The following is a 24,100-nucleotide window of genomic DNA, read 5'->3' as shown; positions in this document are numbered from 1 at the left end:
ATGTACCAAATATCTTGCACACACAGACACACGCTACAGTCTTTATATAGTGGTGTGACATTTTTTTGGTAATTTTTTAAATTTTTGGTGGGTTTGGTTTTTTTATTCCAGAAAACAAGATGAGGCAATAACAATGTTCAAATTACACCTTTATTGTGAGCATTAATGAATCTCTACTGAAACGAGCTAGAGCTGTTCACAAAACCCTCTGCTTTCTTTGTGCTCCCCACACAGACACACATACAGTCACTGCTTTCTTCACACAAGACAAGAAAAACAGTGAACTTCCATGTCACTTTCTTGATTTCATAAAACACACTCAGACTTTCCAACACTGAGTCAGCTATCTGCATGTCATTCCTGCTTATTGATACAGCACTAAGGGAAACATCCCTTCCTCTGTGAAAAAAATCACAATGAAACAAAGTAAAATTATCTTGGCAGAAGTCCCAGAATGAAAAAAAAAAAAAAGTAACTTTTTTGATCTGATGAAACACATGCCGAACTGCAGCAAATTCAAGCCATCTCTCTCAATGCAACCTTAGAGCTAATACAGAAAAACAGAAAAGAAAGTACTGACAGCTTTTCAAGGTTTCTAGAAAGAATGCTTATGCCAAATAGTCTAAATGCCAACACATTAAGTGGAAATGATCCTGTTAATAGACCTTGTTATTGCAAACAGCTTATATTTCGGTTTTTTTTCTGCTTTTACTCGAACTTTTTACAATCCTGGTATTTAGCTCTGCTCATCCTTCTATGGTTCTGTCTATCCATATAGTTCCTCTGTTTCCTTTGTCCACTCAAAATTGAGATACCACCAAAGTTAAATGATTTATCACGTCTTTACTTTGATATTTATTCTGTTATCGCAAACACCGACAAAAGTCATGGGAAGAGCTGCTACTTATTTCAAAAGGTGTATTATCACACCATAAAATCATAGTATCAAACAGGGAAGGGCGCAAGAGGCTGCACTGTTTTCTTTCTACCATATCCCTAGGAATATAATAAAGCTTGTTAGAAAGTCCAAAATCCATAAATAGTTGCTGCTGGAAGGACAAAACTTACTGTTCAGTACATTCTCCAGTTTTTGCGTCATGGATCCTTCTACTTTTTCCGTTCCATCTGCTTCCAGTTTTTGATGGATTGCTGGAATAAAGTGTCTAGTTAAAATGCAGAACATTTTAATAGGTGGGAATACATTACGTCAAAGTAGCACTTCTAAACATTTTTAAAATTAAAAATAAAGCGTTATTTTTCTTTTTAGACATGCAAAAATACAAACATGCTTCATAGCAGCAGAGACTATGAAGGGCTAAGAGCCAGACATTGCAGAATTTTAACCATTACTTTGACATAGACTTCCTGTATCATCTTGAACAAGACAGTAATGCTTAAGGAAAACAAAACCATGTGGACAGAATAATCTACTAGCTATTATAATCTAAATTAGCTATCTTGTAGTACTAATACAAATTAGTATTATGAAAAGTAGGTATCATTTAAGCACAAAATACTTTGCTTTCTAAATCACTGATCTTACCAAAAAGAAATGACCAACAATTAAAAGGGCAGAAAGACAGTCATGGGGAATTTGGATGATCCCAAAATGATCTGCTAGAACATGCTCCCTTCACTTGTTTTCATCTATAAAAAGGCACTCTCAAAACACACAATTTAAGAGTTTCTTGGAGCATTAACCATTACACAGAAACACTGATACTCTTGCTCAAAAAAACATGAAAACAGAAGGGAAGTTGCTGTATTTTAAGACGCTATTTTTCTCCTGTCCTAAAATGATAAAATCCCCAATTATTACTTCTTTGTGGTATTACTAATGGATGCGAAAATGCATAGTATCAGCATTAATTTGTTCTTTTATTATAATTTCTTTTTCAGGAGGGGGGAAATTTATCAGCACAACCTGATAATACTATATTACTCTGAAAATATGAACAGTGAATGCAGGGTAGGTAGTCCTTTCTTCTACTTCCCCTCTCTTACAGCCTTCCTCCCCTCTTCTTCTCTGTTCAATACAACTGATCCAAACCAGTATCCAGAGGTTTTTTTAGGTAGTATCCTTGTATATATGGAGCATATATAAAACAATTATTTAAAAATATGATTTTTCTTTAAAATTTTTAATCTGTTAACATTTGTAAAATTCGCTCTATCAAATAGCCATCAGCTCCTATTGCTTTAGATAAATTTGAGGCTTAAAAACCTCCTACTGCTTTCTGCTGGTTCTCAGTAGGATGGAGTGAAGCTAAGCTATCCTTGAAAAGAGCAATATCCAGCGCTTTGAAGGAAGCAAATAATAATATATTTTAGTTCAAAACACAAATACAGTTTTGAAACCAGTCTCCCAATTGCTCCAGCTTATCTTGCTCTGGTTTGCATTGCTGAGCAACCTGAGCCCCTCAACTGGATTCTTTTAAGATGAAACAACACTAGAAGATGCACTCCATGACTATAGATAATGTGCTGTAAGAGATACCTGGAATTCAATCCACCAGGTAGTACTTGAACTACTCTCAAATATCACCCTAAACTTCACATAAAAAGCTTATAGACACCACTGCCAACTGATTTCCCCTACAGTGCCATCCCTACATGCCCTTGCCATGTAGAGGCAAATTAAGAACAAGTGAACAAGGACAGAAACCACCTTTAGTAAAGGCAGCCCTGTGGCCTCAGTCCTACAGCAAGTGGCTATTCCAAAACATGACGGCCCTTGATATTCTCCAGCCTCTATCAAAGGCGGAATTTTCACTGGGGGGGATGGGAAAAATAGGTGAGGAATGGGAGTATGTGATTAAAAAAAAAAAAAGAGAAAATTACATTATTCTCAAACATCTGAAGTTGACCCTTAAATCCCTTGATCCTACACAAAAACTTCCAGGAAGTCTTGCTTTCTTAAAAATGCAAGAGCAACTCATTATTTTTGTTCTTAAAGGCATCAGAGGGGAAAAAAAAGAACTGTAATTTAGGACAAATGGTAAAGGTCTAGACTTACCTAAGTTACTCTGTCTACACACAATAAATTTGTTATATTTCCTTCTACATGTTAATGTGCTACTTTGTGTATTGAAGCTATTTTTACTCATAATAAACAGATTTAGCAATAGTGCATTCATTGTATTCCTAAGTTGAGTTATAAAAAAAGTCTTAATTTTTCAGAGTAAAAAATGTTATGTTTTATCAGAAAGTCTACGATTACTTTGTATGCATCAAATGATTTTTAAAAAGCTACGTGTATGTTCCTTCTATGGGGACCAGACAAAAAGTCTTTGAGTTAGAAGCTTAGACAAGCAAAACTGTATGGAGTCAAGAAAAATATCTGTAGACCTAATCTGGCTGGAAAGAATCTAGAGACATTTAAGTTTTTTTTTCCTCTTAGAGTAGTAAAACCATCTAACAGTAGAATGATACGTTTGGGACAACCCCTGTACTCCTGCACCCACATGCTTCCTTTTGCTCCATCTAGCAATCACACAGCTGCAGGGCAGCTGTAGTGAGATGATTTGGTGGAAAACTAGCTCACTGAGGAAGGAACGTTTCTTTACTGATCAGCGAGCTTGTCTAAAGCTTGCCCCAATTGCAGCGCTGCAGTATAAAGGAAGAGGGAAAAAAGGCACATGGCCAAGAGCAAGTGGAAAGCCAGTCTAATTCTCCTCAGTATCCAGTACTTATGATTACCTTCAAATGCAGCTTTGTACCCTCCACTCATCACTGGCTGCAGTAAGAAGAGCAAGGAGAAAATTTTAGGTCTTTGAAGCCTTGAAGTAAAGGATGGATGGAGTTTTTTCTTGAATTGCCAGTTACCCTGGATATTACTCGACACAAACTATACAAGTTGGAAGAGCAGTTGCAAACCTAGGAGAATCTGTTCCTCATTTTTGAGGAGCAATACTGTGGGAAGCATACAATAAATACAAATGAGGAAAGGCTAAGTCTAGGGCCAGAAAATTAACTGCATTTTGTATCATCTTTGTCAATATATGTTCAAGTTTCCCAATATTTAAAGGCATTCAAACTTCACAGCTGCAGTGAGGTACTAACTAATAACAGTAAAGAGACTAAGTTCAGAGCTCACAATCTCTAAGCTGTGACTAAATACACCAGAATATGGCAAATAAGCCATAATACAGGCACTGCAGTAAAATTAACTGCCATTAATTCATTGCTACTTGTGTTGAAAACAATTTTATTGAATCTAAGGAAGGATATGGTTTTTTTTTTTAGATTTATGGCAACCATAAATCTAACAAATTAAACCATACTCACCAGGTTCATGCAGCTTTTGACTTGCAAATTTCATTCTTGATTTACTCACTAGACATTTTTAAAACATATTTCGAGATACGCCCCAAGAGTATTGGTATTCTCCAAACTTTCTCAGCCTAACTCAGCTCAAAGCAACATAGAAACAAGTTTTCATCATTTTCTGATTAAAAGATGGCATTTGATATATCTGAAAAGCTTATCCATTTCCAAAGAAGTGTCGTTAAAGAAAAAAGCACCTGAAATAAATCACATCCTTTTAGTCAGATGCAGAAAACAGGAGGGAAAAAAAATACAAAAAGTGAAAGACCGACTCAGCAAAGTATTTCTGAAGATCTGATATAGTAATTGTAAAGAACCTGGCACCAAAGCACAGTAATGGAGGAACGAAGAACACATGTTAACATGCTGCCAGGATTCATGCTCAATGCCTTTGGAACAAAAATGCCTTTGTTTTCCTTTATTAAAAGATCAGTGATTTTTCTGTAATTTGAACAAGATGTAAGAAAGTTATTGATGAGGACAGTACCCCCCTATGTAGGGTAAAAACTCTGAATAGATTCAACAGGAATGCATAGCAATATATAAAGACAGCATGCCATGAACAGAGCTCTTAATACATTACACTATCAAAACCTAAAAAAAAAAAAAAAGTTTTCCCATGGCCCCTAGTCAGTAGTGCTAAGTTTAGTTCGGTTTGGTCATCCCTCCAGTTTTCTGAGATTTCTAGATATTTTTGCACTGGCATGGCAAACTTGGTTTTGTTTTGGTAAATATTATTAATCCAAGTAAAAATTACAAAAAAATGAAGTAAATGTCTTTAATTGTCTTTATGTGTTTTGTTTCTCTAGCATTTACTTCTTCAAGCTTGCTTACTCAACACAGTGGCAAAAATCAAAGGAAATGGACAGACTTAAGATGCTAATTTAAGGCAATTAAAGCACGGTGCTAGGAGGGGAGGTTTTATGAAAATAAGAGACCAAAACTTTTAGTCTAACAACACTGTGAGGCCTGATAATTTGTTCTCACATGGGCTTATATTTAAGCAAGTCTGATATTTCTAGGCAAACGTCTCAGAAATAGACAGGAAAACAGGGTTTATTATTCCGCCTATGGATCCACTAAAAATTCTGGGACTGGACCCATGCCTTTACCAGAACACTTTAAAATTATATTCTCTTTTTACTGACACAGTGCTAACTTCCCGAATCTGTGAAAGCTGATGGCAGAAATAAAAGCAGCTTTTAAATGTTGCATGCATTTAAAAAGTGATATGGAAATCAAAATGGAACAACGTATCATGCAATTAAGCTGGTGTTATGGCTTGCAGGTTAAGTCTGGCTCAAATATAATTATAGGTAACTTTTTGCACATTTGCAATCAATTGCAGCACTAGCTATTTGAAAATTTCAATTTCAAAACATTTTCTTTCTTTTTGATGCTTTACTATTTTTCCAATGCAAAAAAAAAGTTACCTTACCTGAAAAACACAGTTTCATAAAATATGACAACTACATAGTAGCTATAAGCTTCCATAACTGCATCCATTTTGATAAATTCCTCTAGTAATTAGCTCTCATCTCTAAAACGATTACTGATTTCAAAGAAGATACATCAGCAGTCAGCATAAAAGCAGGTACAAGCCTGGGCACAAAATTTTCACTATGGACTGTGACAACTCCTGCTGTTTCACGTTTTCAAGTCAGATCATCTCCTCCTTGAGACAAAAACCACTTTCTAGACAATGTCATGCTAGAACCTGCATGAAAGGCTAGTTTGAGCCTTTTATCAACCAAGATCCCATAACTTTTGCTCTTATAGAGTTGCATTAAAATAAAAATAGGTTTGCTACAGAAATTGATCATAGGCCTTGCATGAAAAGGAAGCACTCGCCCAAGACTAAACTACCTACCACCATTTACACACTTTACTGGCACTCCTTTGGCCGGTCATCTCTCTTCCAGAACACATTCCTCATTTCAATGCCCCCCCCTTGTTATCTAGTGCTGCAAGATCAGAATGTAAGTTTTCAACAAACAAACTTAATTTAATTTAGCATGCCTATTTTTTCATTGTGCATACATGAGTAGGCCTATAAATGTAAGGACAAAATATGAAGCAATGATAGTGCTTATCCTTCTCGGTCAGCAGAAAGTGTAAGTGTAGCACAAAGCTAACTCAAGTCTTCAGACAGGAACATCCACTTAGAAAGCTAGACAGTGAGTTGAGAGTACATCAGATATAGTTCAAGACTACTTGGAGGCATGATCTTAATTCTTAATCAGAAATAATCTAACTTGCACCTACTGCGGGGGACACACATGCATTGGAACTGCTATTCTGAAGTGACTGATATGCTCTTTGATACATGGCTGACACATGCAGCATCTTAGTTTACCCTTGCAAGCTTGTTTCCATGGGCCTGTTCTTTCTTAACCTCTATGAATGGCTATATTTAAATTTACTAGCTATAGTAGCTGGTCTTACCCTGCAAAGACAATATTCTGTCACTTGAAGTGGGATGAGAAAGACAACATTAAGAGACGCACACCACACAGAGGACAGAGAGCTATTCTAGATATTTCAAGTCAGCTGTGTAACATTTAGGTAGTAATCATATCTTTAAATTTGATTTACCCAAATCCATATGTTTAATAAAAATTCTTACTATCTGGGAAAATATATACGAGAGTGAAGTAAAGCAAAAGTGTGAATTAGATTTGTTACAAAACAGCTACGTGACAACAGCAAAACCTGGTATACCATACCCATGCTGTGCTGCCGACATCTAACTGGACAAAAGGAAACCACTTCAAAACTAGACATCAGTCTAGTTTGCAAACAGAATCACTAATGAAAAATTGGCTCTATATACTCTCTTTAAATTCAAACATGACAAATCTTCTCAAAAGTCAGAAGCAAAGGGACATTTATATGACAGACAAGCCTCAGTTTTTAGCTTCTCAACTTCTCAACTTCCCACTCTGACTCAGAATTTAATAGGTGATTTCTTTTGTTTTAGTTTCAGAGAAAATTAATTTAACAGGCATAATGGCAACAGCATAGGCTAATTCAGACTGAATCTGATCCTGGATCATTAATGTGCTCATCTTAGAATGAGCCTTAGGGGATGAAGTGAAAATACTCTACAGGAAGAAAAAAAACAAAAACAAATCAAAAGCCCAGGCATCGACCAGATATAGGATCATTTCAGCTAAACATTATCCTAGCTTATGTATTAAGTAAAATAGTAGAAAAAAGGTCAACTATAGTCCAAGTTGCCCATCATACAGGTATTCCCATAGGCCACACATCTGAACAGGACTGGGAAGAGGAAAAAAGGAACAGCGCTGTAATAGCCAGTAGTGCTTCTTTCCTACAGATTTTTTCCTGAAAATCGTGTAAAATGTGTTTGCAGTTGTAGTTCCACAAGAACTGTTGCCATGGTAAACTAGAGAGTCAAATCTAAACCTCAAGCTTGTTCAAGATATTCATGTTTCAAAGACAACTTTACTTGCCAGTACAACTGGCCTAAGTGAACGACTGCAGTAGTCATTTCCCAACTTTTTTCCTTTCACTTAAATGAGAAGAAACCACGGCCTAAGAGTAAAGAGTATTTCTGAAAAAGTACATTCAAAGAAAACTGATTTGCCAACTTTCCAAAGACCTCTGTGTGGGATATGACTTGCTCATGACAATAAATTACGTCTTAACTACAAACATATAAACAGCCAACCTTTCAGGAATGCCACTTTCTAGGTTGCAATTAGAATTACAGGAAATAAATCAGCTGAACTCCACGACGCTGACAAGTGGGTCAAGTTGAGGTGAGCCCTGTTCCCCTCAGCTCAGTTTACAGCTCCCTTCAGCTGATGAAACAAACTTCCTGTTGAACATCATCTCTGCAACAGAGTCACTGTCAAACTGTCAGCCAAGCTAACACGCAGAGAGACATGAGGATCTGATAAGACAATTCTATTTTCCCAGAAATTAAACCAAACAAGCAAGGGTTCTGGCCTATTTGAGCTCCTATTTTCTTAGTAAACACTTTATAAATCACAAAATACAATAAATATCTTAGGACTGCTTTTTATGGTTTCCATTGCTTATTTGTGAAAATATTAATACTCATTTAAATGTGTAATACAGTCTGATAGCAAGCTTAAGATCAAACTGATCTGACTGGGTCCCAGCTAAAAGCTGCACAATAATCAGTAATTCAGGGTTTCCTAGATCAATATTTGAAAATAACCTTGTTAAATGTGTATGAGTTAAAAAAAGCATGTATAAAACCTGTGCAAATAGATGAATATGAAGTACTCGGTAAAGCAAGTGTTATACCTCCTAAAGTGATCCTCCTACAAAAAGTAACATCCTGTACTAATTTAGGGAAACCTAGGAGAAATAACTGCCTATAGATAGCTCCATTCTGTAACAACAATGGAACAGATCTGCAGCTTATAAAACATAACCATTGGGGTTAGAAGATGTGTTCAAAGATATGTGAAGAGGAAAATTGAGAGTCTGAAATCATATCTTTAGAAAATAAATTAGATATTAGAAATCTTCCCAAAGGAAGCAAGTTGAAAAAAAAATCCAAACCAAAATGAGCTCAGAAAATTTAACTCATATTGGAAGGCAGAATAAATACATTTAATAATGATTTTCCTTTGATTCCCTTTTCACCTGTGACAGTTGTATGCTCTGCCTCAAATTTTAATTTTGCAGAACAATGCCTACATCTCTAAGAGATTGTGCTGAAACAATCTTTCAAATATCAACTATTCCTCATATAGTTTTGTCAAAATGCATTTCAAAAATATTGTATTGTATGCGTCTTTTTAAAGGAGAAAATAAGACATACAAATTCACCCTTACATGTGTAAGGGCAGGAAAGCGCCATTATGTGCACAAACACTGTCTAGCCACAGTATAACTGGATTTTTAATTTAATGTTCTTCTGTTAAAAAGCTTGAATTTATAACTGCATGCTGAAGAATTTGTTTTGTTTGTTTGGGTTTTTTAGTTTGGTGGTTTTGTTGTTGTTGAGTTTTTTTTAAAATTTGCATCTGAACTGTTTCTCCAGAACAATGCTAATAATGCTTATGCTTAATGCTTGTCCTCTTTCATTTGAGAAAACTGCAGTGATCAAATGTTCTGGAGAAAGCTTTGACATCTGGCAGAAGGGCTGGATGATAGCATCAAAGGCACCCCTTTTGCTTGCTACTACTGGAAGCCTCTCCACATCCAACTAAACAGTTGACTGTATCTACCACAAGTTCAAGTCTTTAAAAAGTTATGCAATTTTTCCAGCTACATTCTCTCAAAAATATCTTGCATATGCAGGAAGAAAGGGTAAATAAGTAGTTCTGCATTCCAAGCTGAAATTCATATGCAATAAGGGTGGTTTTTTTGACTGAAAAGAAGCAAAACCACTTTGGCACATGCATTTAATATGAAATTTCAACAGAGAAATGTGCATTAAAATGTTACAGAAGGCAGTTATGACCTGTACTCCATGCTCATTAAGAATTTGGTTTCAGAATTTAAAAACTAAGTAGTGTATTGATAAGTCACTTGAACTCCAGTGTTACAGTTTTGAATTTTATAAGAGATTAAGACTTTAAGTCTCTAATTTTCTTTTACAACAGCAGCAAGACTAGTCATTTGTTGTACCAATTTAATTCACTGTATAACAGCACAAGCTACAAGTCTGCTTCCTTTTGAGCACTTAAGGGGGAATCACCGAGGGGAAGACAAAACCAAGCCATTTTAGTTAGACAAAAAGTGGCACCAAGGACAACTTGAGTCATCCCAAATTTTAAATTCATAATTTAGCTAAAGGACTGCACCGATAAATTCCAATTTCAGGTAAAAATAACACTGATAAAGATAAAAGATGCAAAACAATATATAACTATTACAATTTTTTAAAATTGATAATATAGTAGTTAATGAAATAAATAAATTTGCTTTCCCTATCTTTATTTTATTAATATTTTTTAAGTTTCTACTTGCTCTCGGACCTCTTCATTTATCAGAAAATCAGTCTTCAAAGGCAAAAAGCCTATACTTTAACAGTTGTGTTCAGTCTTTCTGAAACCTCACATTTAAGGTTTGCCTTAGCTTTCTGTAAATCCTACTAAGTATTTGCTGATCTAAAAAATAAACTTACAAGGTAACACAGATGTCTGTCAGCACTACTTTTTCTCCAAAGCAGTGTTCCTAAAGCCAACCGAAGTGATAGCTTGGCTGAGGCTATACCTAGATATAAGCTTTCTTACTCCATGATACCTGTAACACAGGATCAGTGACAAGGAGAGATAATCAGCATAGTGGCAAATGACAAACCTATTAGGGATGGTTTACTGGACACTGCTGCTTTATTATCCAGCCTAACTAGACTGGACTACAGAAGCTCACAATGAGCTCTTACCAGAGAGACATTTTATGCTTTAAAAGTGTGTGTGTGTGTGTATAAGATAAATATAAATGCAATTATTGAAATGGCAACTAAGATAACCTCATTTTCCCAATGGCAAGCATAATATAAAGGCTGTCTGATTCCCCAAAGTAAGAGTGAACTTAATATTCATATAAATATTACCATCTGACTATTGGATAAGGCATCATAAAATCTAGTTTTCCTGTTGCTACAGTTTTCAAGTCATCTTATATATTATCTATATTATCTCCAATTTAATATTTATTCTCTTTCCTGCATTTGTAGTCTAAGCAGTTTCATCAAATGCCTTCAATTCCTGTAAGAATCATTTGATGTCATCTTTTGCAAATATACCACAACAATCACCTAGCCAGTTCCAGTAACACAACACAGATTTTGGGCTCATTAACACTTTTAGCCTAGAGTATGAAGGAAAACTATATTCTTAATATGAAATGTAACCATACATGCACATAGTCTTTCCTTTAGTACTGTATTTAGTAAGTGCAAAGCATCTTTACCTGACAGCGCATCTTGTGCTTCAAAAAATGTGCTGAGACCTCCTTTCACATAAGCTAGACTCCCCTCATTTTTCTTATTGGCTTGTTTCTTCAAATTCACAACAGCCGTTTTGAGCTGATCAAAACTGAAAACAAACAAGAAAACCTCCATGACATTCAAACAACAAATAAGGTCAGCTAATGAATAAACAGAACAAACTACTTGGAAAATAAAACCAGTAACTTTCAGAACAACTATTACGGACGAAGCAATTGCTAACGAGTGTGCTTTTAAATAATGACAGTTTATTGTTAGTCCACAAATCTTGGTTTTTTAGTTTCAATCCTAAATGGAGGGTTCCTGTCACTTGTGATGGAAGAGATCTCTTTATAATACAAATTAGTCAATAAGTTTCTTCTACACATGCAATATTGCTCTTAATGAACTGTCTGTACTGTATTAGATAGGTGACTATAATTCACTAAATTTAGTACACTAGATTATCTACTGAGATGTTAGAAGCCTCTTTAATAACGACATCTGTTTAACTCTGCAGCTTAGTGCACAACCCTTTTTCACTTTTTTGGTTCATTCAATATTTTTATGTTGGTTTGAACACACAGTTCAGAATTGAATGCAATTCAATGAATTGAATTCAGTGCAGAAATAAAGAAAAGCTAAACCCATTCCCACTTTATGAAAGTATGGTTTTTACATGTAGTTTACTGAAATATTTTTGAAGGACACTTCATAGGGGAATATTAATTGCAACTCATCATCACTGTTCGTGTGGCAGCTTTCTTTTTATCTTAGTTTCCTAATATTTCTCGATTATTACCACTTTACATTTCATTTCACATTTTCATTTTTTGCAAGTAGCTGCAATTATTTGAGAAGTCTTATGTCGTGAAGAAAATTTCATTATTTGCATATGATTTTTTTTTGTTTTGATGATGAATGTGATCTCAATAGTTATACTACTGGATTTACTATAAAAACACCATCATGAACAAGCTCAAAAATACAAATGTAGCACACGATTTTCATCCCTAAGGTCTTTTCACCTACCTGCAGGTCAAACTCCTCTCTCTAATACAAAAGAATCGAACAAAAAACTACACTATACCTCAATGAGGAGAGGGAAACAATGAAGTAGGAAATTACAACAAAAGACAATTCCACCAATACTGTGCCCATTTTAAAAAGAGTTGGTAGAAAAAGACCATTAAGAGAACAAACCAAAGTTTAGCCCAAGCAGCAAGAAACCTATCACCACCTGCTGGGAGACAAAGCACACTGGTGCACCTAGAAGCATTTTTCTTTTTATACTGTTGATGTCACAATATTATGCCTTATTTCCTGTTTCCATCTGCTGGACAGAAATCACATTACTCAATAGCTGGATTGGTCTACTTGAGCTTACAAAAAGTACTTACCAGCAGCACTTTCAAACTAACAAAAATATGTACAGTTCTCCTCTTAAGCACTGTTCCATGTTATCTGATGATCTAACAATATGTCTAAAGAGTTCATTTATATTTGTCAGGATATTGCCAGGAGTAAAAAAAAACATAATAAAAAAGATGTTATATTGATTTCTCAAAAAGAATGTTCTTCAAGGAAAAAACAGACATAAGCTAACCAAAACATCAGTGCACCACACATTTAGCACTCCCAATACCTGAGGTTATACAGAGGACAAGAACTAAACCATTGCTGTGTTTCCAGAAAAACAGCACAAATTATATAGGACAGATATTTATACAACTCCAGAATATTTTTAAGATTACGCATTTTGAAGTGGGAAGAGAAAAACACCAACCAAAACATTTTTGCTGCTTCGTTGTTTAAAAATATACTTATAATTAGATTCAAAATATGACTAGATTCACTGTACCCTTTGAGCATTTATTCCAGTTGAGTTTCACACACCTTTTGCACCTTCAACACTAAGACTTGGATTTTATAAATCAATATAAACTGAATTAATATGCAAAAAACCCATTTGCTTCATTTAACAGCAAAAATTAACACTTTCTATTCCACTGGACCGATGGGACCATGACTTGAAACTGTTGACATGCAAAGACACAAACTGATGAAATTTTTTTTCAGCGAGAAAGATGAAGTACTTAAGCTGATACTAGACAAAGTCTTAGATTTTTCTTTTCTTTTCTAAAAGCACCTAACTCATTCAAGCTGTATAGCCACCAACATTTATATACTCTTGGGTCTGTGGCTCAGCTCACATCTTTCTTAAAGCAGTGGCCATAGCTGAGCAGACCATTTCAACTGCAGTTTTAATAATGCCAAACAGAATAATTACTCCCATATCTTAACTAACACATTCTTGCTGATACACCCCAGAAGATGATTTGCATTAGACAGTCAACTGGTATTTAATGGCATGTTACTAACACTGGATTCTATTTTTTATGGCTGTTGTCCAATCCCAGGTGTGTACTCTGCTGTTGCCTTCCTCACACCTCTTTGAGTCTTGTAGTTCACTACCTCACAATTGCTACAGCCAAGGCTGTCACTGGTTATCACATCCCCTGCCTTGCCTTCAAGAATCAGATTTAGGAAAGTAGCACCCCTGACTGCCCATTTAACAGCTAAGTTAGAAGTCATTCCCAGAACTCTCCACAAGCCTCTAGGATTGCTTCCCCTCTTCTAAATATCAGGGACCTTAAAGTCTTCTACAAAAAATAGGGTCTGCTCTCTGGAAACTTCCTCAAGTTGCTTAAGGAAAACTTTTGTTCATTTCCTCATCCCACTGTAATGTCACCCCTTCCATCCTCCCGAACAAACTCTCAACCATCCTGCTCCATAAGAGGGACTATGTATTTATTGAAGCTGTTCCTTCACATGAAGGTCAAGTCCCTATGCTCTTTCCTGGGTATCTTTCTCAGGTGGCCTCTTCCCATCCACCATAGAATACCAGGCACATGAGCTATCCTACTTTATTCCAGTGATATGTTTGTCTAATCCCACCTGTGGAGCTCCATCTCCTCATACGTGTTTCCTGGGCAGCATGTGAGTGTGTAAAGACACTTGAGGTTAGATGCTTCCAACTGGTTTTGTAACTACCAACAGCACTCTCAATGCCATCACTGAACCACACAGGTAGCACTCTGTCCCTTTCATTTAACTGCAAGCAGTTATCAGCATCCCCTGATATTCTGAATTTGAAGTCTTTGCCACCAAAGTGCAAACCCGCTGGCAAAGATGCTCCTGTCCCACTTTTTCAAATGAACCCCATTTCTCACTAGCAGGCTTTGCTCTTTGGTCATGGATCTGGCTACAGCAGTAAAAAAAGGCTGCCTTTGAAACCAGTGGTACAGCCATCTGTGAATCTACAGGATGCATCCCCTATTACCCGAAGCTTTCCCCTTCAACAGCTCATGTGCTCTTCATTTTGTCCCCAGGGCTCTGCAACTACTCTTGATCTGTTCTACATCTCTCCTGGCAGTGTCACTGGTGCCCACATGAATGAGAAACAAAATGGCAACAGTCCAAGTGTCAAATGTAAAGAATTTTTGTAAGAACAACTGCATCAAATGTGTTCTCACTCTCAGTTCTTTCTCACTTTATTATCCCCTCAGCTTTTTAAAAAACTTGGTGATCCCTGAAGTTATCAGATTCTGACAGACAGAATAAATTTTTAATCACTCCTCTTAGTTACTTGATTTCAAAAGATGCTGTCACTACATGCATACTAGGTAATAATGTTCTCTAGCTGTTGTTCTAGCCCTTCAATGTGCCACCATTTTGAGAGGAAATTCAATTATTTCCCAAGTAGACTAATGGTTATTTCTGGAGCTCCTAAAGCCAAACATCTCCCTCATCCCAGATAGATAACGGTCTATCTACCATTAGATAGAAAAAAAGTATGTTAAATAAATTTGAAAAGTGGTATTTCCTTTTAAAATGCTAATCAGAATACCCAGCTAAAAAAGAAAAAACTCACAAAAAAAGGCTCATCCTCTCTATTAAAAATGTCTTCCAGTATTGTTCAAACACCAGCCGATCAAAGTTTCCAAACTCAGTTAGATATGCAAAAATATATTTATGTAATGCATTCATGTAAGTACATATTATGAACTATATTTAAAAATTAAGATTTAATGGTCAAGATTTTAACGGATTTACTTCAAAGTTCCTACTCACTTGTCCAACACTCATTACTTTAGCATTTTCCACAAGTGTTACCTTTTAACTAAACACTAATTGATACTAGTAACAATTTTAGTCATCTGTTCAAGTGCCCTTACCTGGTGCCTCTAGTCATGACTTAACACCTGGAGTTTCCACTCTAGGCTAGGTGCCTAACTTCTTGATTCATAAAGGGCTTTTGTCTGAAGAAAGTTAGCTTACATCTGACATGGGGGGCTGGTGTGGGGGATAAAAACCCCACCACAAATTAGGTGGTGTTCAAAATGAAGTTTTTTTCAGAAGCACATTGAACAAATCGGTTGATTCAAGTTTGTAGCGAGCAGAGACAGTAGTGACTACAGGTCTATTACTGTAAATGCAAACCACCAATGACACAATACTGTATAATGAAATACCATCAACTGACCTGCATTTAAAGCAATTACTTATATGATAGCAACAAACCTTGTTGTTGAGTGATTCTCAATCAGGTACCAGGCAGCAGAAAAGTTTTCACTTGTGAAATCAGCACTCATCCCAGGAAACAGTGACTCCAAATCTTTCTGAGGAAATCTGCCCCTGAAAAATGAATATTCATTTCTTCACTGAGACATAGTCTTGTGAGCAGTTTACAATTAAAAGCCCCAAATAAAAAACCCAACAAAAACATAAAACCCAAAACATTTTCCTGTAAGATGGAAATATAAACTTGTATTTCACCATGAAATTAAATCTGCTATTACAGACACATGTAGGGTGACCAGGAAAGACTGAAATCTAATCTAAGTAAAATGAATTTTACCATTTTGATTTTACCATTACACATACGACAGAAATGTGCTCTGTACAAAATGCTTCTATTTTAACTTTAAAATGGCAGGACATCAACAGGTTAAGAGCTTGCAAGTGATCTCACACCGTCATTGTCTATTGATCCCTGTACAGCAGAAGTCAGAGAAACATGAAGGGAGACAGAACATATCTCCACTATACACAAACACTGAAATAAATCCTGAGTTAAAATAATTATCTTGCAAAACAGAATACACTGATCTGCCTGTTCATAGCACACAAAACACAAGAAAAACAGGCATATCCCAAGTGACAGCCAGCATGTTTTGTTAGTTTTTATTGTCTTACAAATGCATAACAAAAGCATGTGAGCCAATTCCTTGTGAAAACAGATTCTCTACACCAGTATTTTTAAAACTAGCAAGAGTTTCTACGATACTCATATGGAACATGTATTCCAGTTATTTTAAGACTATGTAATAAAAATATTTAAAGCAGTTTTTGATGAGAACATGACAATCTTCACCCCTCAGTCCAGACACACACTCAGCACTTGGCCATATTCATTCCACCATGCACTGGCAATACATCACTAGGTGCACTCCCCCCTTTATTCTTTACCACCAGCTGCACCCCATCTTCAGAAACTAATTGTGGCAAACAAGTTTATTTTTGGTCAGTCCTGAACTGGTCAGTCAGTTGGACTAGATGGACTTATGTCCCTTCCAACTGAAATATTCTTATTCATCATTTTTAGATCACAACGTTTAACTCAAAAGTCAATAAAATCCCTCTCTGATGCTCGCAATTTAGGTGAACTTTGCTATGCAAAGCATACTGTATGCAAAGGCTAATCTGTCACACTTTGCATTTGAGAGAAAACTTGGTGGCAGCAGGAACCCAGAGTCAGTTATTAGAATTACATTTAACACGTATGAAAAGCTATTTATATGGACACGAAAGCAGCAATTTATTAGTTTAAGTTTTTCTGTAATCTAAACATGTTTCAAGATAGTTAAAATCGTTTCTATTACAAAAAGCAAACAGCAGATTAAGTGAAACAAATCTAAAGACAGGCACAATAAAAAGTGCAATTATATAGAGGAAGAGCTGTTTTCTGGAAGTTTCTTTTCATATCGAAATGGCCATTAGCACAAGCAGGTACAAAGGAATTACGTACATAATGACATAGCACAGAAGTCTTTCATCAGTAGCACCTGATTACAGCAGGGGCATGAAACAACACTTTTTAAAAACCAAAAAAAAAATAAATCTAATGAGATGCAAGGAAAAGTGATGACAGATATGAAAAGTAGAGATACAGGGGAAATAGAGTGAGAAACAAATGTAGCAACTAAAAATGAGGGTCTCAACATTTCTCTGTGTTCAATGAAAAAGTGATAATGTTAAAACAAAACTTAAAAACTTAAGTAGCATGATTGAGTATTTCCAATGACCTTAAATTTCATGAATGACAGTAAGCAGAAAATGCTGATTTATGTAAGAAGGAGAAGAAAGTTTCAATTTATTCTTCATTTGAAGAAAATTTAAGATATCTTATTTTTCACTCAAATTAGTCAAAAGTGCCCAGCAGGCACATGACCTTCAAGGATAGTACTTCATATGTGATACAAGGTACAGCTGTACATAAAAGTATTTATATTAGATCCACATATGGTAGCATCTTTTCGGACAACTACAGTTTTTAATGCTAAAAAAACAAAAGCAAGAAAATAAACCTGAATTATCTGAGAAGAGACTCAGACATTCTGTGCAAGCTCTACTTAAAGTGGATGCACTCAATACAGAAGCAGCATTTTGCTCATGTTTTTCAGAACTTCCATGTATGTTCCCAGAAACGAAAAGAAACTGATATAAGACAAAAAGCACACACATTCAAATATACCATTACCAAATGCTACTTATTATTGCAAATTTATAAGATGTGAACTACACAATTCCTAGGGGAAAAAACCGCCCTATTTATATATATATATATTTATCTTGAGAAAGACCAAGCTAGACACATAATCAATTCCTGCAAATGAATCTTGCCCAAAGGCAATGGTACATTAATGAAGGGATTTTTGCAATTTGATGTTTGACTGTCTTGAAAAGTTATTAGGAGCTTTCTTCCAGCAGATGCATTTGTGTAGAACCATAAATTAACAACGCTTTTATCTGTGCAGACATATTTCAGACATAGTCACAACAGAGTAGAAACATGAATGTGAATGTGTGAGGTATGTTAACAATACGTTATACTCCATGGTATAGTATCCTTATTTTTATCATAAATTTTACCAGTAGTTTTTCCACTAACAGATATGGGGAGCTTGGAATGACTTGCTACAGCTGTCTGCACAACAAACTGCTCGCTAAAATGTTCAAACTGAAAGCAACCGTATTTCTAGAATGTCTGGCCAGATGCATCTAAAAAGAGACTGGCTGACTCCACATACGCACAAGTTTGTTTCATTAACTTCCAGTAGTAAATTAAATAAGTCAGTTTTTGGAAGTTGTTTTCATGAAAACTTGCTTACTGTTTACTCATAAACAAGCCCATATGTGACTTAAGAAAGTATTTCTATTTTACTCTTTTCAGAATTGCAGGGTGAAGATGAACTAATAACAAAAGCTTACACCATGCTGACATGCAATTAAACTATTGATCATTTTTCTGTTGATTTGCTCATTATACAAGTATCCCTTCAGGAAGCAACTCTGGATACTTCATCATTATTAAAGAGTAATCATGTAAAAGAAACTGGGAGCCACAAACTGAATCCATAAAACCTCCAAAAAAGAGTGAAGTTTGCGATCCTTGACAACTCTAAGTACTTTGCTACCTTTACAATTTCAGCAAAGGTACACGTATTGGATTTATATAGTAGTACTTTCTGCTAGGCACACTATTTTATCTAAAACAGAATCAGATCTCGCATTAGACCTATAGTCAACATTTTAAAATAGTCTTATTCATCCCTCAGCAACAATTTTAAATATGAAAGAAAATGAGGTTTTGCATACTGGTGATATTAAGGAGAAGTATAATAAAACTGCATTTGGTTTCAAGCCACTATACACTTCCACTTCCCTCAAACCAATTTCGTGTACATCTAATGCAGTCATATAGCATTAACGTAGTGGTCCTTGCTTCCATGTAAAGGTCATGCACATCTACTTTGGATTCAAAACACATAGCATACAAACAATTCACTTGTGCCACATGAGCCCATTCTTCCACTACCCCAAACTTCACGTTCTGTATAGCTTGACAGTCAATAAACCTACTAAACACAGCATATATTGGCTTTTACAGAACTTGTGCACGTAGAGATCATTTATATTCTCCAGAGATTTAAGATTAGTTGAAATCTCCATGGGTAAATCACAGCCTCCAAGCAGTCACAATCAAGTAAGAGCAAGAGGATGCAATGGATACTAATGAACAGAGCCTGACTATGAACACAGTGTAGCAAGTTGTAATTTTTCTGTACAAATTATTTCACTTCTAGAATTTCAGAATCTCATAGTGTGCTTTTCAGCATATGTGACAATATTTGCAGATTAAAGGTAGGTCCGAAAACAGAATACGGCCACCAAAAGGTAACTTGAACCTCAGTTCCACAGGAGTTGACAGGTCAAAAGGAGAAACTAACTTTAAATAAACAGATTCTGAATAGCGACCAGCATAAACAAGCTCCAGCTAGAGCTGCTGTACACTCCCCCCTCTGTCTGGTACCAGTCAGACTCCTAGAAGCTGGCTTTGTATCAGCTGTACTGTGTTAATAATGCGTGCAAGAAGACCAGTATAAGGGACACTGTTGTAGACTAGACACAACAAATCAGAAGGTGTTAACACAGGTCTCTCCAATAGCAACAAGACAAGGATATGCTCTGGCAACTCCTACCTAGTAGCACTAGGTTCATTAGAAATATAAAAAGAAAGTGGTAATCATATTTGACAACTGACAGAATGTGGTAAGAGAAGTCTACTAAGAGCTTTTAGGCTGGTGGTTGCAAGTGATGCATCAGCTTAACAAGCAGTTAAGTGCTACTTTACTTTTTAATGTCATAAAGCTAGGAATATATACTGCAACTCTCTTCTACAGCTTTCACAAGTTTTCTGCATGCACCGCTCTGTTCAAGTTTCCACAAGCCCATCACATTCAATGATGAACTTTACAGCACTTCCACGCAAGCCCTTTAAAAATAAATAAACATCTCAGTCTCCAGAAAGTCTTTTCCTATGTCATGGTAGCAAGCTGATGTTTACCATTAGGTGGCAGCGTAAGATCATCTGTTTCCTTCTCCCAGATGAACTGTTTTGGAAACTGGCGTGGGAAGAGGGAAGCATCTGTATTGAGTGGGTGGATACAGATGTGGAATGTACTTAGCATGTCAGCGTTTGCTTTCATGTACGAGATGGATCCACCATAGTGACCTCTGCTACACGCAAAACAACAAACACTATTTAAAAATTTTCTAACCACCACAGATCTGACTGCTGTTACAGTTTTGCAGAAAATGGATTTTCTTAGTCTGACAGAGTAGTTAGAAGAGTCAGGGAACCCTTGATTAAACAAGGACTTGTCATGCAAGAGGGGAAAGTATGCAGTACATTGGAACAAGCAATTAATCCATAAACGTTATGTAGATCTAAATTTTCCACCACCAGATTTCAACCGTTATCTTTAGGACACAGGCATCACATATTCTCGCTCCCAGAATTGTTGAAAATTCTGAACGATCCTATGTTGGTAGGACATAACCTACCAACAGCTCTAAACTACGAAAACCAACCCGTGTACTGCCACATCACTGTTTAGGTCTGCATTTTCATACCAAGTTCCACATTTCTCAGGCTGAGACGATAACTGTGCACTCTTTTTCTTCCTTCCTTATTTAAGATCTCTCCTGGAAAAGCTAGCAGCCCTCGACTTGGATATGTGCAGTCTTCACTGAATTAAAAACTGGCTGGCTGGCTGAGCCCAGAGAGAGGTGGTAAATGGAGTTACCTCCAGTTATCAGATGGTCATTAGTGGGGTTCCCCAAGGCTCAGTATTGGGGCCAGTCCTGCTTAATATCTTTATCAATTATCTGGATGAGGGGATTGAGTGCACCCTCAGTAAGTTTGCAGATGACACCAAGCTGGGTGGGAGTGTTGATCTGCTGGAGGGTAGAAAGGCTCTACAGTAGGATCTGGACAGGCTGAATTGATGGATCAAGGCCAATAGTATGAGGTTCAACAAGGCCAAGTGCCAAGTCCTGCACTTGAGTCACAACTATCCCATGCAATGTTACAGATTTGGGAAGACCGGGTGGAAAGCTGCCTGGCAGAAAAGGACTTCGAGATGTTGGTTGACAGCTGCTGAACATGAGCCAGCAGAGTGCCCAGGTGGCCAAGAAGGCCAATGGCATCATGGCCTGTATCAGAAACTGTGTGGCCAGCAGGATCAGGGAAGTGATTGTCCCTCTGTACTCGGCACTGGTGAGGCCACGCCTCAAGTACTGTGTTCAGTTTTGGGCCCCTAACAACAAGAAATACATTGAGATGTGTTTTCAAAGATGCATGTCCAGAGAAGGGCAATGAAGCTGGTGAAGGGTCTGGAGAGCAAGTCATAGGAGAAGCAGACAAAGCAGTTGGGGTTGTTCAGCTGGAGGAAAGACTCAGGGGAGACCTTATCACTCTCTACAACTACCTGAAAGGAGGTTGTACTGAGGCAGAGGTTGGCCTCTTTTCCCAGGAAACTAGGGATAGGACAAGAGGAAATGGTGTCAAGCTCCACCAGGGGAGGTTCAGGTTGGACATTGGGAAAAATTTCTTCACTGAAAGGGTGATCAGGCATTGGAATGAACTGCTTAGGAAGGTGGTGGAAGTCTTGAACACTGGAAGTGTTCAAAAAACAATTGGACACGGAACTTAGTGAAATGGTTCAGTTGATGAGACAGTGATCAATCAAAGGTTGGACTCCATGACATTGGAGATTTTTCCAACTGTGATTCTGTGGTTGTTTAAGGGTCCTGGCAACATCTGTGTAACACCATAGTCAGGAAGAGAAAGGTGGCACAGCCCTGCATTGCACTTAAAGTGAGCATAAAAATGGGGATAGAACACTAAAGTTTTGTATGAGTCTTTTCCCTCATTCTGCAAATTAAAAAAACAGAATTCAAAGATTAAATATTTTAAATACCTATCTTTTGGTGGGAAATAAATACCTCATAGCACACATACAACAGGCACTAAGTTACAGCAATGCCAAAAAACCCTTATCTGATTGAATCAGTTCTGTGTTTTAAAAGATGAATGAACAACTGCTAGGAAGGCAGGAGAAAAAATGCTTGTGAACACTCTTTTACAAATACATTTGTGACTTTAATAATCAGCAAGTTCACATTGCATTACGATTTAAATTATTTTTTTATTTAGCAACTGAGATTTTTAGTTGCATGACACAAGAACTGCAATTAAGTTTTGGAAAATATGAAGAAATTATCAGACAGAAATTATGTATACTTACAACTTGTCAAACCTGCAGGCTGAAAGATGATGGCCTGCACACTGTGTGTACATATAATGTTTAAAATATCTTGACTATGTTAAAAAAAGTCAGGAGGATGAGTCTATATCCATAGTTCTTTCTTTGCATCCTTGCAATATTTGAATACAAAAAGAGAATTCCAGTGCATATTTTGAGCAAACACGTTACTCCTACAATATATCTAGAGGCAGTTTTGTAATTATTAATAAAACTTGTTAGATCCCTTATTATCTATTTCCCTTAATTCACAGTTCAAACCTTTTGTACACTGAAATCCCAGTCACTCCCAATTAAAAGAACAAGTTATCTTGACTTAAATCCTAGATAAAATATTGAAAAAGATGTTGTTTGAGGAGTATAGGATTAAAGTAGAGAAAATTAGTTTTCATGTCAGCCAGTCACAACTGCTTCTGACAATGTCTGAGAATATATTATATGAGTTTTGAGATTAAGTGCTTCATTGAAAAAGTAACCTGACAAAATTAATATATCATCATTTTAAAGGAGACTTGCTACTATAAGATTGATTAAAACTTACTTATATGCAATAGAATACATCACATGGATTAAGGAACTAACTACAAAAAAAACCCCAAAAACTAAACAAATCCATGGAGACGCAAATCTGAGAACATTTGTAGGTAAAGTTTCACTAAGGCCCACATCACCTTTTTAACAGGATTTAACAGATTTATCACCAATAATTTTTTATAAATATTTGGTAAAAACATTAGGAAGAAAGACTGTCATCTGGACTGAGAAGACAGACTTGTCAAGGAAGCAACAAACAGAAGAATATGGTCAAATACAAGAAGATAAAGCTAGAATAAAGGATTCCAGAGAGTTGTTACAGAACAATGAGCAACCATACCAACAGCAAAAGCAGCAACTCAAGAGCATCACCTAACAAATCACTCACTGCTTATTGCCAGTGCAGCATTGTGGTAAAAAAGCATTATTATGGGGTTTTTAATTTACAGACAAGGCAGGGAGAGTTAAGGAGTGACAGGAAATCTTCTAGTAAGATGTCGGAATATTGTCCACAGTCCTAAGGTCCATATTTTATCAGAGTTTGGAAAACTGAAGAATATGAAACAAATACCTAAGTTATATCAGAGGCTAGAGAAAAATAGTAAGAAAGAGACAAAATCTTCAGCTTGTTGGAAAAAAGTGGGTTAGTAGTTTGAAAAGAAAGAAAAATACATATTCAAACTAGAAGAGAAATGTATAGCCAGAGGTTGGAAGGTAAAGATGGGTCCACTGGAAATCACATTGAGATTTTGGCAAAGTGCAGCTTTCCCATCAGAACAAGGTAACAACAGACACTGCAGATTTTCTTCAACACACTACCGCCCACAAACAGAGTATTCTGCAGATG

General features: G+C 36.4%; 1 protein-coding gene across 3 annotated transcripts in view; it reads right to left on the bottom strand.

The window, feature by feature from the left end:
* EXOC2 (exocyst complex component 2) overlaps positions 1-24,100 on the bottom strand; it is a 124,157-nt gene that overhangs the window by 79,034 nt on the left and 21,023 nt on the right. For all 3 annotated transcript variants that reach the window (XM_017828761.1, XM_017828762.1, XM_017828763.1), the window contains 3 exons: positions 15,851-15,964; positions 11,251-11,375; positions 1,069-1,149 (listed from right to left, as the gene is read on the bottom strand). In XM_017828761.1, the coding sequence (XP_017684250.1) occupies positions 1,069-1,149; positions 11,251-11,375; positions 15,851-15,964 (320 nt within the window). The remainder of the gene's footprint in view (positions 1-1,068; positions 1,150-11,250; positions 11,376-15,850; positions 15,965-24,100) is intronic.

Source organism: Lepidothrix coronata, unplaced genomic scaffold, assembly GCF_001604755.1.
Source record: "Lepidothrix coronata isolate B3197 unplaced genomic scaffold, Lepidothrix_coronata-1.0 Scaffold152, whole genome shotgun sequence".
In the NCBI taxonomy this organism is placed as follows: domain Eukaryota; kingdom Metazoa; phylum Chordata; class Aves; order Passeriformes; family Pipridae; genus Lepidothrix; species Lepidothrix coronata.
This window is presented reverse-complemented; position numbering and strand designations above follow the sequence as displayed.